Source organism: Pan troglodytes, chromosome 14 (genome assembly GCF_028858775.2).
Source record: "Pan troglodytes isolate AG18354 chromosome 14, NHGRI_mPanTro3-v2.0_pri, whole genome shotgun sequence".
Classification (NCBI taxonomy): domain Eukaryota; kingdom Metazoa; phylum Chordata; class Mammalia; order Primates; family Hominidae; genus Pan; species Pan troglodytes.
In genome coordinates this window covers 54,057,639-54,077,185 of record NC_072412.2, presented here as the reverse complement: position 1 = coordinate 54,077,185, position 19,547 = coordinate 54,057,639, and the positions used below count along the sequence as shown (strand labels likewise).

General features: G+C 35.7%; 1 protein-coding gene across 11 annotated transcripts in view; it reads right to left on the bottom strand.

Moving 5' to 3' along the window:
- Positions 1-3,662: 3,662 nt before the first annotated feature.
- RB1 (RB transcriptional corepressor 1) overlaps positions 3,663-19,547 on the bottom strand; it is a 170,876-nt gene continuing 154,991 nt past the window's right edge. For 10 of the 11 annotated variants that reach the window (XM_509777.6, XM_063792510.1, XM_063792514.1 and 7 more), the window contains 7 exons: positions 15,641-15,745; positions 14,374-14,487; positions 14,117-14,280; positions 12,166-12,196; positions 8,721-8,863; positions 8,160-8,209; positions 3,663-5,553 (listed from right to left, as the gene is read on the bottom strand). In XM_509777.6, the coding sequence (XP_509777.3) occupies positions 5,480-5,553; positions 8,160-8,209; positions 8,721-8,863; positions 12,166-12,196; positions 14,117-14,280; positions 14,374-14,487; positions 15,641-15,745 (681 nt within the window). In that variant the 3' untranslated portion in view covers positions 3,663-5,479. Of the gene's footprint in view, positions 5,573-8,159; positions 8,210-8,720; positions 8,864-12,165; positions 12,197-14,116; positions 14,281-14,373; positions 14,488-15,640; positions 15,746-19,547 lie in introns of all 11 variants that reach the window. The other variant, XM_054664916.2, reaches the window with a different exon arrangement.

The window sequence follows — 19,547 nt, the reverse complement described above, 5'->3', positions numbered from 1 at the left end:
CTTCTGACGCCAAACAATAAAGAAGAGCTAGTTTTAGATCTGAGAGATGACAGATGAGTCCTGGGTGTGGGTACATCTATCTGAAAAAACATGCTTTCTTTCTGGTCTTTGAGGATAGGCTTGCCATTGACACTCCTATGGGAAGGAGAAAGATTTCCTTTTTAAAATTTTCTTCTAACAGATGAGTGTTTGAAGAACCTTAGTGATATGAGAGAAAAGGTACATTTTCATAAGGACACTACATTAGAAATTAATGGATCCTTTTTTTTGCACAAGTTTATCTTAGATTTTCCCAAAAGTTTTGTTTCCTCTCTTGCTCACACAAGGAAGTCAATGTTTTAGTGCTTCTAAAATAATTGTCCACTAATTTACACAGAGAAAGGTTAAGATTTTATAGGAATGAAGAAGTGCCCTCATCTGCTGATAGAGGTTTGTGAAGATGCCATTGAATTCATTTTAAAAAACAAAGGTTAAGAATGTTAAGTATGTTCTTCAGGTTATAGTTCATGTAAATTGCCAGTCATTCTGGACCTTAACATGGAGAGTTTTATTTAGAGGCTGGATTCTTAACCAAGAATAATGAAAAGATGCAACTACAAACTATATAATCTTAACTATCTTATTATGCAACCCCCCTTTATTACATCAACAGAGTTGGGAGAATTGTGAAGAGAAAGGAAAAAATCAAATCTTACTGTTATTTTTAATTCAATCTTTGTCAAAACACATAGAAATACAAAGCTTACCAATTTTCTCAGTAAATTCAGTTAAAAATAACATTTTGTATTTAGGAAGTAACTGAGGTTGGTCTGTGTAGTAAATTTAACCTTTCATATTGTCATTGTTTAATATGACAATTGTCATATGTCAATACTACTATATATAGTCCCAAGATAATGGACACACAAAAAAAGTATTGAGAATGGATGACTATGCTTACTGTGTATTAAAAGAGCTTGTTTGAATCTCACGTAGATATTATACAGTGCTACCATATTTCTATTTAAGAAGCTACACCTACGGTGGAAATTTAATATTTCTGGAGGTAAGGTTTGAGTCGTCCTGTAAAATATCTATTTAGTCCAAAGGAAAATTCTACTGAAACTTTACCTATGCTATGTATACTATATTGGCCCTAAAATGAGGAACAAAAATGTACTTCTAAAAGCAAGTTTCTATGAAACCATCCAGATGATAATAGAACTAGTATAACTAGTTTCTTCCTGGCCATTTGTACCTTTAGAAAGCTGTAATGAAAAAGTAAATAGGCGAGGTGCAGTGGTTCACACCTGTAATCCCAACACTTTGGGAGGCCAAAGTGGGCGGATCACCTGAGGTCAGGAGTTCGAGACCAGCCTGGTCAACATGACAAAACCCCATCTCTACTGAAAATACAAAAAGTAGCCGGCGTGGTGGTGTGCTCCTGCAATCCCAGCTACTGGGGAGGCTGAGGCAGGAGAATCGCCTGAGCCCGGGAGGTAGAGGTTGCAGTGAGCCAAGATCGTGCCATTGCACTCCAGCCTGGGCAACAAGAGTGAGACTCCATCTCAAAAAAAAAAAAAAAAAGTAAATATATGAATTTGAATTTGCCCCTTTTATTATAGTGAGTATTTATTCATTGGAATACTAAATTCATCTCTAGAAGTGAACAATTCTCTGCCATGCAGACAAAATTTTTTAGTGTCATTTAGGCTGCTTGATTTTGACGTGACCTAAGAGACTGCATTTCATTTAAGATCCCCGCCCAATATAAATACAGCCTACTGAGATACGCTTGCTGCTTTTCCTGCTCTGCACACTTTGCCTTTCTTCTTTCAGGAACAAACATGTCACTGTCCCAGAAGGAAAGAATTTCATCTGCCATGTTTTTGAGAAATCATATAAATTTAAGATAACCCCTTGTCTGAAACCCTTGGTGCCAGATGGGTTTCATAATTCTGGGGGAGTTTAGAATGATTAGAATGATAATATGGTACGTATGCCAAATAATACCTAACACCTAAGGTGGGTCTGGGTTAGCTCCCAATCAAACATATTAATATTTCTGCAGTGAAATGAGACTATTCCAATTATGATAAAGATTATAAATAGCTCTGTGCCAGTTTACCTATGGTTTTGATGCCATATGACTTTTGGCACAAAACACACAGAATCACTTGGATTTTAAAGCTTTCTCAATTTTGGAACTACAGATAAAGGATTATACACTTGTAATATACATAAAGGCCTTTTATACTTTGCATTAGACGAAGAGAGATACTTGCTGCCCATTTTGCTATGACCTCCTAATTGTTCTTCAAACACACCAGACATACTCCTACCTCTCTCTGTGGAATGTTTGACTCCTGCTTGTGTCTGGCTCACTCTCTTGTCTCCTTCAGATCTTTGCCCAAATATCACTCAAGTCTTTCCCTGATCACTCTCTTTTAAATTTTAAAACTCCTTTCCCTACCAGCCTTCCTTGCCCTCCTCTTTGCTTTGTTTTTCTCTGCAGTCTTTAATACAATCTCACATACTATGTATTCCTCATTTATTCATTCATTTGCTCTCTTTGCCTGAAACTAGAAAGTCAGTTCTGCAAGGATGGGGATTTTGGTTTTATTTATTCATTGTTATAGCTCTAGCATTTAGAACTGTGCCTGGAATATGGTAGATACTAGTACGTGGCATTTTAAAAGAGGAAGAGAGTGTTGTTTGTTGTCACATACTTGGAAAAATATGGAAAACATATATTCTGTTTCTTACTCTACAGATGGACTTTCTAGGTGCTAGACCTAAAGTGGTAAATAAGAATAGATAGGCTGATGGTTACAATCTGGGGTGGGGAGTGGCTAGGGATGGGGAGACAGGTAACAAGAAAGGCAATTTCAGATGGTGGGAAATAGTGATAGATGGATGCTGTTACACTTTTGAAGGAGAATGATACAATACACAGTGATGATTTTAGCTTGGTGGTCAAGGAAGCCCTCTGAGCTGAGTTCTGAAAGACAGAAAGGCACTGGCTATGCAAAACTGTGGGAAAAGAGTATTCCAGGCAGAAGGAAGAAGAAATATAAAAGCCTAAGGTAAGAATAGGCTTGGCGTTTTAAAGAAAAAGGTTCAGTGTGGCTAAAGCACAGTGACAAGGAGAAAATTCTACAAGATGAGGATGGGAAGTCAGTAGGGGCTTTATAATTCCTGTTAAGTACTTCAAGTAGAGAGCAATGTGAATCAATTTATATTTTTAAACAATCATTTTTGTTCTTTATGGAGTTTGACAGTAAAGAAAGAAAGGGAACAGGGAGACTGGTTAGAAGTCTTTAGCAGTGGTCCAGACAAGAATTAATAGATAGCTTCTAAGTTTTTGACTTGATAAGTGTTTAATAAAATGGAGAAAGACCAGGGTAGAAAAAAAAGATTTTTATTTATTTGATTTTAGTTTATATTTGGAGACATTGGGTAGAGGGGAGTAGGAATCAAGAGTTCTGTTGGCTATAAAAGCCTTGACCTCTGTGAAAAGATCAGGGCTGAAGAAATAAATTTGGAAATCTCTAGCATATAGAGCCCCTTAAAGGCTAGGAATGGATGAGATACTAGGAGAGTTATCTTCTATCTATCTTCTCCTAGATAGAGAAGAGAACATTAGTGTACTTAATACAAAGAACACAACATCAAACCATTAAGACTCTTAACAACTAATTTATTTTAAAATAGACAAACTATTAATTGTAGAAAATAGTAACATAGCAATTTTAAATGTACAGTTTTAACCAATACAAAAAAAGCAATAAAGCAATAATATCTGAAGCATTATTTAAGAAATCTCAATACACGATCTCTGAAGTTCCTAAAATTCTGGCACTAATTCTAATGTGAACTTAGTAGCAAAAGACCCAGAAATAGTAAGCCCTTGACCTAAAAACTAACTGATTTGTATGATATTCATGCAGAAACAATGATGAAATGGAGTCAAGTTTTCTAGTGTCATTGTTATCAAAATAACTGTCAAAATAGTAAGTTTGAAACTTAATTGAGCACAAAATAAAATTTTGTTTTCTAACAAGACCAGATTTCTTTTTAAAAATAATTCTGAGTTAGACAAAGTGATCTTCCTAAAAGCTAGCTGAAGCTACCTTAAATATCCCCTATTTTAAGTTACAGCATCTCTAAATAAGTTAATCACACAAGATAGTTTAAATACACCTTTAGGTGTAGGGGAGGGGAGAAGCGCCTCTTTTTCTAATGCAGCTGTTTTAATTTGAAGCTTTTGCACAAAATCAGATAGAAACATTAATGCCTAACCCATAATGACCCTTGATTACTTGTAATTTTGGACTAGAAATAATGTGGCTTTGAACATGCCAGTGTTAGACCATACTGACTTAAAAAAATAAAAGATAAATAGACAATTGCCAGTTCAAAAGATACATGGAAGACATGTACCATTCCAGAGAAAACACAAACCTTCCCAAATTAAGGAGGGCAGAATAATTTTGAGATGCAATTAGACAAATCTCTATGAAAAAAAAATTAAGGCTCCTATAATTAACAGTCTGTTTATGGAGTAAAATTAATTTGTATCTTAATTCTTCAGGACCCAGAAACATTAGAAAGTGCACTTGGGATATACTGTGTTAGGGTCCTCTATACCTAAGATCTGGCAGAACACTTTACTTTTTCAAGTACTAGATGGGTACTTTATAAATTCAGTGATCTGAATGGTATAAAAACCAAGAGTACTATCAATAATCCTCATTTAAAAACATAAGTTGGATGAAGAAAATAATCAGTAAGTTCTTTTACGTTCTGAGGTATGAAATCTGTTTCAGTAGTATGATAGTATCATATGGTTATACTTTTTGCTTCCAGCTTTTATTTAATTAAAAGTAAAATTTTATAAAACAAGCACACAGTATATCAGATTCCAATAGTAAAATAAAATCTAATGTGTAAAATTAGTAATTTTTTTCTAATTTCTAATAATATCCATTTTTGCAGAAGAGTTTAGGATAATTTGGGTGAATGGGCAGTCAATCAAATTGCATTTGGAAGATAGATAGGACACATTTTCTAAGGGTGTTCATGTTAAATTAAAAAAAATACATATAAATTAATAAAAACAAGAGCAAACATCACCTATATGCTACAAAAGAAGGCAAAGTAGTCAGACAGGCATGGGTTATCAGGACTCCCACTCTAGGGCCATTCTTACTATCCATAAAGCACAGCAATTTTACTTTGGAAGAGGAAACAATCTGCTACAACTTTTTAAATGGCAGGATTTACACAAGATTTTCAATCTTGTATAAATAACAATGACTAACATTTCAAGTGGCTTAGGAATCACCCAAACAATTGCATCTGCACATTTTATATCCACAAAAAGAGCTGAAGATATTAAATGTGGCCATAAACAGAACCTGGGAAAGTTATACAGTCACATCTGTGAGAGACAATGAATCCAGAGGTGTACACAGTGTCCACCAAGGTCCTGAGATCCTCATTTCTCTTCCTTGTTTGAGGTATCCATGCTATCATTCATTTTCTGCTTTTGCATTCGTGTTCGAGTAGAAGCTGGAAAAAGGATGAAGAACTGTTAACAGCATTGATGGTACTGGGTAAGTTGGCAAGTGGCTGCCATATATATTATGCTCATGTCAAACTGATGGCGCTCAGGACCTTGCAAAAGCAGTGGTCTTCATTCTAGTATTTGACAGTACCGTAGGGAGTTACAGTTAATTTACTGCATATTTCAAAATAGCTAGAATTGTAATGTTCCCAATGCAAAGAAAAATGTTTGAGGTGATATATATCACAATAACCCTGATTTGATCATTACACATCGTGTACACGTATCAAAACATCACATGTACCCCTAAAATATGTATAACTATGATATATCAATTAAAAAAAAAACAAAAATTCCCTCCCCACCCCCCAAAAAAACAGTGGTCTCCAAATCTTTAAAAATCATATATCCCTGTAAGTAAATTTTTTTCCAAGCCTGTACCACAAAAATACGTATGTATGTACAAATTATAAAACACATACCCCAAGCAAACATTAAAATGAGATAAATAGAACTTCTACTTTATGTACCCCAAAAGATGACCTTGCATACTTCAGGTATGCCCCATTTTGTAGGCCACTATTCTAGAGATGAGTTGGTTGATGCTTGGCATATACTTCAGCAGACTAGAATACTCGGCTGGCCCAGACTGAATCTGCCAGAGTGAGTGGTGGTATTCTTTACAAAGCTATAGGTTCCCTTATGTTTGCAGATGCCTTGCAGGTACTGCAAATACATCAAATCATAGCTCATTTAAACTGGGCATGGATTTTTTTTTTTTTTTTTTTGAGACAAGGTCTTGCTCTGTTGCCCAAGCTGGAGTGCAGTGGCATGATCATGGCTCACTACAGCTTTGACCTTCTGGGCTCAAGCAATTCTCTCACCTCAGCCTCTCCAGTAGCCAAGACTACAGGCACATGCCACCAGGCCTGGCTAATTTTTGGATTTTTTTGTAAAGATGGGGTCTTGCTATGTTGCCCAGGCTGGTCTTGAACTCCTGGCCTCAAGCAATCCTCCCACCTTGCCCTCCCATAGTGCTGGTATTACAGACATGAGCCATCATGCCTACCTGGGGCATGGCCATGTTAAAAGCATATTATGAATTACAATATAGACAAAGCCGGGATACTTATTAAATTTCTTAAAAATTCTTAACTTGATTTTAGAGGTAGGCATGAGTTCTTTATAAAGAAGCACATTTGGAAAAATGGAATGCCCTTCCATTCTGGGCAATCCAGCATTGTATGATGATCTTTTCTAAATGTAATTCTTTAAGAAAAGCTGAAGAGCATCCTAAAGAAATGCCTTAGCCTCAGGGGTTAAAATTCTGCCTGCTTTGTCACAATTTTGTAGATGCACAAAGGTCCTGAACTTTGGCCTGGCAGAGGAAGCTCGCCATCATAGCTAAGTGTGTCACTGGGAGATGTACTAACTATAGCAACTGAACTCTTCTCTAAGAAAATATACATGTTTTTACAGCTTTCAGCTCCTTTTTAAGTGCATATTTGTGGGTTCCAAAATGTTTCCATATGTCTTCAAGGCCTGATTTTGGTTATGAGCCTCTTGTCTATTTTCATGTACTGAGGGGAAAAGATGCAACTATTTAAAAGTTAAAATAGGAATATGTAAGTTGACATAAAATCCAAAAAGAGATTCATTTATAACTAGAAAATTTTGTTTTATTTATTTAGTTTTAATTACACTTTAAAAATAATACATAGAAAAAAAGCATCCTTTTAAATATCTTATTTTCAAAGTTAGTATCTACAAAGATGTATTAAAAGAAAGCCTCTCATGTTAATTGGTATTGTTCTCATTAGTGTGTCCTGTGACCTAGGAATGATTGTTTTAACACCTATCTCCTGAATATTTGTCTTCTTTCAAAATCCCAGTTCCTTTTCCTATCAATGGATCTGGCAGCAGATACTGGGAAATGTTACACTCACTACCATAACTACCTAAGACAACCCAATAATAGTTAGTGAACATTTATCTCTTTCCTAATGTGCTTTCCATCTACTATACTTGGATTAATTTTTTTGTCTAGTCTCAGAGTAGTTTTGAATAGAATTCCACTTACCCTAACATGATATCACTCTGTATAACTTGGAAAATGACATAGTGTTCTTTATTAAAATTCTGATTTCCAGTAATGGAAACTTTTGTTTGAAATTGTTTTAAGATTTGCAAATAAGGAAAGTTTAATAATGGTAGAATCAAAGGTTATTCCTTAAATAAGGGTGATGATGTTTACATATGCTAGGTTTATAAAACTTTTCCCTATATCTAACACTCCCAAATAGTTCCTCTTTGTAGTTCTGCTAAAGTATTTTCTAACTGTAGCCATTTGTGTTGAATGTGGTCAAGCAATGTTTCACTTCTTAGTCTTCCTGCATGAAAGATCACAGAAAGGGTAAAAATGACCTTCACTTTACATCATACATTTAATCCACAAATGTTTGTAGATAAATAACCTTGATTGAATTATATTTTAAATGCATAAACAAACCTGCCAACTGAAGAAATTATACATTCTTTTATATAACGAAAAGACTTCTTGCAGTGTAAACAATTGTTTCTTTCATTTACACAAGGTGAAAAAAGTACTTACTCATTTCTGCCAGTTTCTGCTGAAATTTGGACTCTCCTGGGAGATGTTTACTGCAGATTTAAAAAATGCAAAATATTTCATGTGTATTTATAAATGGAAAACTCAAATTTCCAGTAACTATGATGCTTTCGATGACTTATTTTATGCTATTATTTTAGTGAGTAGCTTTTAATTTTAAAATTTAAAAACTAACCATCTAAAACATAAATGTCACAAATTTATGATGCTATGTATTTTTTCAGTGGTTCTCACAAAATACAGTGGTTAATATTTTTCAAGAGTAAACATTTTTAAATTTAATGTTAAGAATAACAAAATTTTATCAATAGCTTTGTAAAAAAGATCAGGGTTTATTAGATATCTTCACTGAATGTTGGTATGCAATTTGTAAGATGTTTTTAACTTTGCACTATACTCATATCTATTATTTTGAGCCATTCTCACAACTTCCAAATAAACTTGGCATGAAAGAAATTGGTATAAGCCAGGAGCAGTGCTGAGACTCTGGATTCCCCAGATGACCATCTCAGCTACTGGAAAACATTCAAAACTGGTTCCTACCTTCCATCTGCTTCATCTGATCCTTCAATATCAAAGCGTAGTTTTTTCAGTGGTTTAGGAGGGTTGCTTCCTTCAGCACTTCTTTTGAGCACACGGTCGCTGTTACATACCATCTGATTTATTTTCTGGAACTTCTCAGAAGTCTACAAATTACAGAATTCTTTACTTTAAATCATTAAATGCCAGTGTTTCATAGTTAGCAACCTCAAGTTATAGTTTGAGGTGTGTCAAAAATCAGGCAGAGGTAATAACTTCATTTAAATTTTCTGCTTCATTGGACCAAATAAAAGATATGAAAAATCTAAAAATCAGAATAACTACCTAATTCCATCCCCAATTAAACACCCACTCTTTGTAAATCCTCCTGTCTTTTCCCATGCAGCTCACATTCTTCCTCCAGCAACTGCCTACTCTGCAAGTCCTGGTTCCTCATTTTCAGAACCCACCATACAGGACTACTTTTCAGAAGTAGGCAAGTCAGAACAGCTTTCTGGAAACTTGCTTTTGTCATTTTTTTTTTTTAGGCTATTATACAACCAGAAGGAAGGTCACAAGAATTTGATAAGAGATGATGTGTTCAATGAATAATAATTTTTGATTCACTTTATGGGTATTATGTTGACAAGTCATATAGACTTTCTGATAGAAATTATATCTGATTTGACGGATGGATTCAACAGTGAGGATTAGCTTTGCCAATTATACTTTATTTTCCAAAAATTAAACTAGCGAATTCTCCCAATATTAAATTCAAAACAGGTTTTGATGGTAAATCTATTTGGAGCACATATACAATTTAACAAAAACTAAATCCCGTGCTGCTATTAAATGTATAATATTTTAAATTATCAGCTTTAAGATACGGAAGTACATTCAACTTTTTCCCAATTATTTTAGAGGTTATGGCAAGCAAAAATGTTTGAAGACCACTATGTGATACCTAGCCAGTTCCAGCTGTTCTTATAAGGTCCCATAGCTCCTTTGTAAAGTCTGACAGCTGAGCCCATCGTGAACTATTTGTAACACACATTTTAATATTTGGTCATTTGGCATATAAACTTTTACCTCTCCCTAGTTACTTGAGGCAGTGTGGTGGGCAGCCTCTCAGATGGCTCCCAATGACCCCACCTCCTGGTATTCACCTCCTTGTGTGATCCTCCTCCCCTCGTGTGTGGGCTAGATCTACTGTTGTCTTGCTTCTAACCAAAATAATATGCCAAAAGTAATGGGCTGTCATTTCCAGAATTAGATTACAATAAGACTGACCTCTCTCTTGCTCTTTATTTCCCTGCCTCCCTCAGAGTCCCTGCTCTGGGCAAAGCAAGCTGCCATGTTGTGAATAGCAAGCAGTACTATGGAGGGGCCCAAGGGCAAGAAACCAATAGAGGGGCCAATAGCCATCGAGGATCAGCCGACAGCCATTTGAATAAGTCTGCCAGTGAATGCTCCTCTAGTGGAGCCTTGAGATGACTGCAGGCCCAACTGACACCTTGATCACAGACTTTGGAGAAACTCTGGCCCAGCTAAGTCATGCCTAGATTATTGACCCACAGAAATGGAGATAATAAACGTTTGTTTTAAGTCACTAAGTTTGGGGGTAATGTATTATGTAGCAACACATAACATAGGCAGTCTTCCCATTCCTATAAGACTATAAGCTCTCTGGCCAGGTGCAGTGGCTCACATCTGTAATCCCAGTTCTTTGGGAGGCTGAGACGGGGTATCGTGGAAGCCAGGAGTTCAATACCAATCTGGCCAACATGGCAAAACCCTGTCTCTACAAAAAATTTAAAAATTAGCTGGACATGGTGGTGCATGCCTGTAGTCCTGGCAACTTGGGAGGCTAAGGTGAGAGGACTGCTTGGGCCGAGGAGTTTGAGGTTACAACAAGTAGGTGACAGAGTGAGACACTGTCTCTAAAAATAAAAATTAAAAAATTAAAAATATAAGCTCTCAGGGGAATGGAGATGGTGCAACATATTAACAGTAATGCATACTGAATATGGGACTGCTGAATTAGTGACTTTAATGGAAGGCCAACTAGGGTTGTGGATTTGCAGCCTAGAATAAATGTTTCAAAGCAAAGCTTTCCCTTGGATCTCCTAGAATGAAGCTCTGCCACTTTCACTGAGGCAGGATCTCATGTAAACAATTCCTAATCAGTGTACCAGAACAAGAATATCCTAGAAGTCTGAGAGGAAGGACAAGCAAAAAGTGCATATGTATGGAAGGAGACCAGTAGGCAGGGACAGGCTGGTGACATTTGGATATCGGGCTTACATTTTGGAGTATCTCATTTCAAATCACACTCATAATGAGTGAATTTCAAAATTGTTTTATAAACATTCCTGTGAGGTTGTGTACATACATACATGGTATCATTGAAAGATATTTGGTCTTTGTCCCCAGTTCCTGGGACAGAGCTCCTAAAACCCTTCGAATTTCATGTGTGATAAGGGTGATGGGACCATCTTTTGTTCTAATGAGGTGATACTTGGTGGGTACCTAGCTAATTTAGGGTGGAAGCTGGTTGCCAGAAAGACCAAGTCTTGAGTAGAAGCTTGGAACTTTCAGCCCCACCCTCTATCCAGGGAGGGGAGGGGGTTGGAAATTGAGTTAATCAATTATGCCTATATAATGAAACCCCCATAAAAACCCCTCAACAATAAGGTTGGGAGATCTTTGGAGTTGGTAAACATGTCTAAGTGCTAGGAAGGTGGTGCACCCCAACTCCCCAGGGACAGAAGCCCCTGTGCTAGGGACTCTTCTGGACCTCACCCTATATAATATTTCTTCATCTGGCTGTTCATTTGTATCTTTTATGATGAACTGATAATAGTAAGTAGAATATTTTCCAGAGTTTTGTGAGTAGTTCTGGCAGTGGATCAAACTGTAAGGAAGAGGCACTATCGGAACCCCCCAACTTTGTATTCAAGTCAGACGGAAGTGTGGTGTAGCCTGGGGACCTGACACTTGTGACTGGTGTCTGCAGTGAGACCATTTTTGTGGGACTGAGCCCTTGAACCTGTGGAGTCTGATGCTGACTCTGGGTAATTAGGGTCAGAATTGAATTGAATTGTAGAACACCAGAGAGTTGAAGAATAGATTTGGGTGAGAAAAAAATCTCACACATTTGGTGATAGAAGTGTTGTGAGCAAAAACAGCTCACGTATATATGTATGTATATACACAAATGTATATATGTATTATATAATCTCAAGTGGATATTTAGAAAAGTTTTGAAGTTCACCAATTAGGAGTATGATTTGAGATTAAACTTGATTTGAAAGTAAATCTGAGATATATATATCTCATAAAATCCTATGCAATATGCCTGGATGAGGTGTTTGAATAACTGCATTTGGAAATTCAAATTATAGAAAGCTTTAATTTCTTTTATACTTACAATGCATACTATTATATTTCATAGAAAGAAAATACTCACCCCGAATGATTCACCAATTGATACTAAGATTCTGTCAAGTTAAGATGAAATACCAATTAGTAATAAAAAACCATATACAATTTTGCAGAGATGAGCATAGATACATCATTCTGAACTATTAGGAATACCAAATTAAAGGTTACCTCTACCCTAGAACCACTGACAAACTATATTCATTTGGGAATTATTCTAACAGTGCCCGTCTAATCATATACTCACCTAGTCTCTTAGTTTTAAAGCAAAAGTTATAGGTCTGCAAGAACATATTCTGCCATTGCCCATATTTAGGGAGGGCAAAGGCAAGTTTCAAGGTTACCCCTACTTAGTTCTTCATAAATCAATGGGTAAGTTATCAAATTTCTTTCATATTTTCTCATTTAAAATTCAAGTTATATTTGGAAAAAACTTAGAATATTAAGTAATAATCAGAATTCTAATTAGCATCTATATTGACATAGTAAAGGCTATTTATCATATATCATAGAGTCAGAAATCTTTATTAGTCTGTCTTTATTTGAACCATATAATTTATGTTCTTTATAATAAAGCTGAAGAACATCATTAGCCTGACATGACTCGACAAAGATTTGAAAACATGAACATGGAACTAGTGAATATAGAGATTTTTTTGCCCTCCAATTCCTTGATAAGTGGCCATCACTCTACATATAATATTTGATTAACCAGAGTACCTAAATGTACTGGGTAGAGTGTTAAGATGCTCTTCTAATGCCTGGTCAATGATTTATTAGTTAGGATGTTCAGAATGTGACGTTTTTGCTGAAGAATACCAACACAGAATTTATTTCACTAAGGATCAGCAAGTAGCCATCATTATCACCATAATATGGACTAATTATCACTATTAAAAAAAACTACCTAAGTATACATTTTCATATAGTGGCATGGAACAATGTAAATTTTCTTAAATAGACATGACGTGGCATCTTAGCAGCTTAGAACAAGTAGTAGATATCAGTACACAGATATCCAACTACAAGAACACCAAATAAATAAAGGATGATACAGAGACACATGAGAGCATTTGTATCATATTGCCAATTATTTCTTACTTCATATTTTTCTGTAGAGTATGAGTACGTACTACTTAAATAATTAAATATACCATGCAAATATTTTCTGAAAGGCCAACATATGCCCCCTTTTCTTGCCCATTAGGTACAACCATATGGGCTGATAATTTCTGAGATGAGACTACATTAACTATACTAGCTAATCTGCCTCCTACTTTACACAAATAAAGTCAGTTTCAAATAGCCCATGATAACATATAATTAGTCAACTGAAGCACTTCAAAGCTAGAGAGCACTTGTGGTTGGATATGGAAGATAATATAATGATTTGTAGTTGCATACAACCTTTCATCTGAGAATTTAAAACAGCTTCATACTCATCATTTCCCTGATCCACAGCACCCTTGTGAAGTACAGATAGAGACCTGCCCAAGGTGAGGTGGTAAAGAGGCCGCCAGCAGGATTAGGGATGGACCTCTAAAGACTTAATTGACAGTAATCTACATTTAATATAACAAGCAAAAGGAAAAAAAATCCACAGGAAGCAAAATTTACAGGACATCCAATAAACTGCAAACTAAAAGTACTCAACCTAAAGTAACCTGCTTTGTTTAGCAGATTGGCTATTTACAAAAATATAAAAGTGTTTTGAAACATATAACCAAACTGGTTCTCAAATTGTTCTCAAAAGAAGATACCTAACAGTCAGGAAAGCTGATAACTAAATCTGTAAACCCATCCAAGTAAATAGATTTTCTTCACCCCGCCCCCATATTCTTATTATGTTACTTAAATAAGCAAATAGAGTTTCAAGAGTCTAGCTTATTTGAAATGAAGACTGCTTTATATTTTTTATTCTTGGATCAAAATAATCCCCCTCTCATTCTTTACTACTTCCCTAAAGAGAAAACACACACCTTGATCTTGGAGTCATTTTTGTTGGTGTTGGCAGACCTTCTGAAATTTTATATGGACTCTTCAGGGGTGAAATATAGATGTTCCCTCCAGGAATCCGTAAGGGTGAACTAGGAAACTTGTAAGGGCTTCGAGGAATGTGAGGTATTGGTGACAAGGTAGGGGGCTAGAGCAAAAACAAAAAAGTAGATTATTTATTTAATGTTTTGGTGGACCCATTACATTAGATTTTTCCAATCAAAGGATACTTTTGACCTACCCTGGTGGAAGCATACTGCAAAATATTTGTTTTCAGTCTCTGCATGAAGACCGAGTTATAGAATACTATAATAGAATCATACTCCTCTTCTTTGATCAAAACACGTTTGAATGTCTGAGGAAGAACAGTAAAAAAATATAAAAAAGTAAAATTTACTTGTTAAATGAATTTTAAAATTTCCACCTTTAGATTTTCTTTTCTAATAGTTTATAATACTTTTTGACTGGTAAGAAGCACATATTATAAAGGAAAAAATAATAAATAAATAAAATTACTTCTTAGGCTTGAATTATAGCTGCTCTTCTAGAAGTGAAATGTCACAGAATGATTGAGAGAAATAGCCAGGCAGCAGCAGATGGAAGAGCTGGCCATCCAAGAAGAGAGGAGTAGATAGACTGGGAAGAGAGGAGTAGATAGACTGGTAGAATGGAAAGCATGATGGGAATCAAAGGGCCAGAGCTGAGCGAAAGCCAATAATATTATCCACCAATATTTGGACTACATTCTCTGGCCTGTACCTCCCGGTATCCCCCCCAATCTATAAGGGTTTCAGTATACATTACTCAATTGCAGGAAGTAGACATTTAGTAAAAGCACTATATTTTAGTGATAGTTAGATTTCACTCAAATTTTAGGGAAAAACACAGAGGTTATATCAGATGCCTCTGATATATACAATTAAAATGATTGAATTTAGAAAATAACTTCAAACATACAAACAAAAATGACTTGGTTTGTATTACTTTTGAAAACTCCAAAATAAATGGGAAAAATATCCCACAACTCACTTTCCACAGAACAATATGAAATGTGTCATACCAAGTATATTTTACTACTACTATTTCTCTAAAGGGAAGGTAAACCGGAAACACAAAATGTGTTTATACTGAACATTTGTATTATTGATTTGCAAGGCTGCATTTATACTGGCTTTTCCTATAAAGTAATAAAAATAACTTCAAAGAATATCTAATGTTCTATGACTCATGTCAAGTTTATTACAAATACCTGCTTATTACAGGGATAAAATATTATTTATTAACTTTATAAAAAACTATGAATATGGGTAATTTCATAATTACCCTTATCTTTCCAATTCTATTTAAGTTACAAATAAATAATATAAAAGTTTTTATTTGTGAATTTACATAATAAGGTCAGACAGAATATATGATCTCATTAATGAATAAATGAGATCAAATGAATTACCTATGTTATGTTATGGATATGGATTTATCAAAAAAACTTACTATGGAAAATTACCTACCTCCTGAACAGCATGAGGAAGATCCTTGTATGCTGTTACAATGATTTTGAATTTAAGGTCTATATTCTTCACTTTGCATATACCATACATGGAACACATCATAATCTAGTAAATAAATTGATGTAAAAGTAGTCAGAATTTTATTACATGGTTTTGTTCTTAAAAAATACCATTTTCTTTCTTTTAGCCTCAAAAAAGAAAGGTTTAATCTTCTACAGTTATTTCTTTCCATACTGAGCTCAGTTTGAAAGTCTACATGAAGTGTTTAACCCAAAGTGTGTTTAAAGAACAAAATGCAAATCACCAAGGCTCAATTATTCAGGACTGATCATCTGGTTTGTAAATTACCCTAACTTTGGCTCTTGTCCCTTAAATGTTTCCCAGAAAAGTTGAAAGTAGAATCAGTTAATTTTGTATAACTAGCACTTTAAAAAGCCAGGTGTGAAAATGTTTCAAACTATTAGATAAAATAATATTGAACACACTTGGTGGTGGTGGCAAGGAGGCTATGGTGACTGGAAGAGCATGTAAGAGAGTCTTATGTGTTGCTGACAATGTTTTGTTTCTTGATCTGGATGCTGGTTATATAACTAAGCTCAGTTGATGAATTTTTGTTAGAATGTATCCTTTTGATACACAGGTTTTTACATATGTGTATTACATTTCAATAAAAGATATTTTAAATGCAAAAATAAGATCTGAAAATGATTCCCTGTGACTTTAAAATGTCAGATTTTCTTTATTTGTATGAACTTTATAGCCTAATTTAAGTACTCATTGCTTCTGCAACATTCTTGCTCTTACCTACTATTGCCAAGAATGCCAAATAATCATTTTTGCTTGGCATCCTACAGCCAAGTGTACAGTGTAGTCCTGACATAAGAATAGCTTATGTAGATCTCATATGAAACAGAACTGAGAGTCCAGAAATAAATATTTATATATTTACAGTCAACTGATTTTTTGACAACTGTCAATGAAGAGAGAAAAAAACTCTTCAAAAAATGGTGCTGGAACAACTAGTTATCCACAAACAAAAGAATGAAGCTGGACCCCTACCTCAACTATATTAAAAAATTAGCTCAAAATGGAGCAAAATCTAAATGTAAGAACTACAACTATAAACATTTTGGAGGAAAACAGGGATAAATCTTAACAACTTCAGATTTGGCACTGGTTTCTTAGATATGACACTAAAGCATCAATAACAAGAAAACAACTACATAAATTGGACATCATCAAAATAAAAAACTTGTGTTTCAAAGGACACTAACAAGAAAGTGAAACAACTCACAGAATGGGAGAAAATATTTTCAAATTATATATGTGATAAGCGACTTGTATGTAGACTACATAATGACCCCTTACAGTTCAATAATAACAAGACAAATAACTCTATTAAAAAATGAGCAGTCTGGGCATGGTGGCTCACGCCTGTAATCCTAGCACTTTGGGAGGCCAAGGTGGGTGGCTTACTTGAGCTCAACCATTCAAGACCAGCCTGAGCAACATGGCAAAACCCTATCTGTACAAAAAAATACAAAAATTAGCTCGGCGTGGTGGTGTGTGCCTATAGTCCCAGCTACTCAGGAGGCAGAAGTGGGAGGAACACTTGAGCCCGGGAATTCGAGGCTGCAGTGAGCTGTGATCATGCCACTGCACTCCAGCCTGGGTGACAGAGTAAGACCATGTCTCAAAACAAAATGGGCTGGGCATGGTGGCTCATGCCTGTAATCCCAGCACTTTGGGAGGCCAAGGCAGGTGGATCACAAGGTCAGGAGTTCAAGACCAGCCTGACCAACATAATGAAACCCCGTCTCTACTAAAAATACAGAAATTAGCCAGGCGTGGTGGCACACACCTGTAATCCCAGCTACTCAGGAGGCTGAGGCAGAAGAATTGCTTGAACCCAGAAGGCGAAGATTGCCGTGAGCTGAGATCGTGCCACTGCACTCTAGCCTGGGCGACAGAGCAAGACTCCGTGTCAAAAATAAAAAATAAAATAAAATAAAATAAAATGGGCAAACGGTCTGATAGACATTTCTCTAAAGAAGATATACACATGGCCAGTAAACACATGAAAAGGTGCTCACCATCACTAGCCATCAGAGAAATGCAAATCAAACCACATTGAGATGCCATTTTATACCCACTAGGATGGCTATTATTAAAAAAAAAAGATTTAAAAGTTGGTGAGGATATAGAGAAATTAGAACCTCATACATTATTGGTAGGCATGTAAAATGGTATAGCCACTTTGGAAAATGATCTGGGCATTCCTCAAAAAGTTAACATAGAATTATCATATGACCTAGCAATTCTACTCCTAGGTATGTACCCAGGAGAAATGAAAACATGTACATGAATGTTCACAGTAACATTATTCATAATAGCCAAAAAGTGGAAACAACCCAAATGTTTATCACTTTATGAATGATAAGCATAATGTGGTATATATCCATACAATGGAATATTGTCTGGCAATGAAAAGGAATGAAGTACTGATACAAGCTACAATACAGATGAACCTTGAAAACATTATGCTAAATGAAAGAAGCCATACACAAAAGACCACATATTATATAATTCCATGTATATGAAATGTCTAGAAGAGGCAAATCCATAGAGAGAAAATAGATTAGTATTGCCTTGGGCTGAGGGGGTAGGGGAATAGGGGGTGACTGCTTGAGGGTATGGAGTTTCTTTCTGGTGTGATACAAATTCTAAAATTGATTGTGGTGATGTTTGTATAACTGTGAATATACTAAAAACCACTGAATTGTACATTTTAAATGGGTGGTTTTTATGGTGTGTGAATTATTTCAGTAAAGCTATTAACTATATATGTATATATTTTTTTAATTAACAAAATTTTTTTTGAGACAAGGTCTTGCTCTGTTACCCAGGTTGGAGCACAGTGGTGTGATCTCAGCTCACTTGCAACCTCCACCTCCTGGGCTCAAGAAATCCTCCCAGTTCAGTCTCCGAAGTAGCTGGGACCACAGGTGCAAGTCACCACACCTGGCTAATTTTTAAATTTTTTGTAGAGACAGAGTTTTGCCAGGTTGCCCAGGCTGGTCTCAAACTCCTGAGCTCAAGCGATCTGCCCACCTCAGCCTCCCAAAATGCTAGGATTACAGGCGTGAGCCACTGCACCCAGCCAAAAGTATATTGTTCTTATTAACCTATTTTATAGAGAAAAAGGAGGAGATGAAAAATGATTCTCTCATTGTAAACTAATTGATTTCATTCATTCATTCATTCAATAGGTATTGTTTTAAATCAACTGATTCTTAAGTCTCATGCTTTTTTCACACTAAAATGATATCTAGCTCACTACTACATAGAAAAAGCCAGTGATAAGAAGGTTCTTCAGCTATTTTTTTTACAGGTAAGATCTTTTGTGTCATTAAATAAGCAGTTACTAAAATATACTCTTGAGTGTTAAAGCTTTAATTTCTAAGAATTACAACAAAAATGTAAATGGTAGCCAAAAAGTGAACATATATTAAGTCTAATAAATTGATCTAGTTTCTCATTTGAATCTAATATTTTCTTTAGAAATCACTTAACAAGGCTGGGTGCGGTGGCTCATGCCTGTAATCCCAACACTTTGGGAGGCCTTAGGTAGAGGGATCACCTGAGGTCAGGAGTTTGAGACCAGCCTGGCCAACATGGTGAAAACCTGTCTCTACTAAAATACAAAAATTAACAAGGTGTGGTGGTACACGCCTGTAATCCTAGCTACCTGGGAGGCTGAGGCGGGATAATCACTTGAACCTGGGAGGCGGAGGTTGCAGTGAGCCGAGATTGCGCCACTGCACTCCAGCCTGGGTAACAGAGTGAGACTCTATCTCAAAAAAGAAAAGAAAAGAAAAAAAAGAAAGAAAGAAAGAGAGAGAGAGAA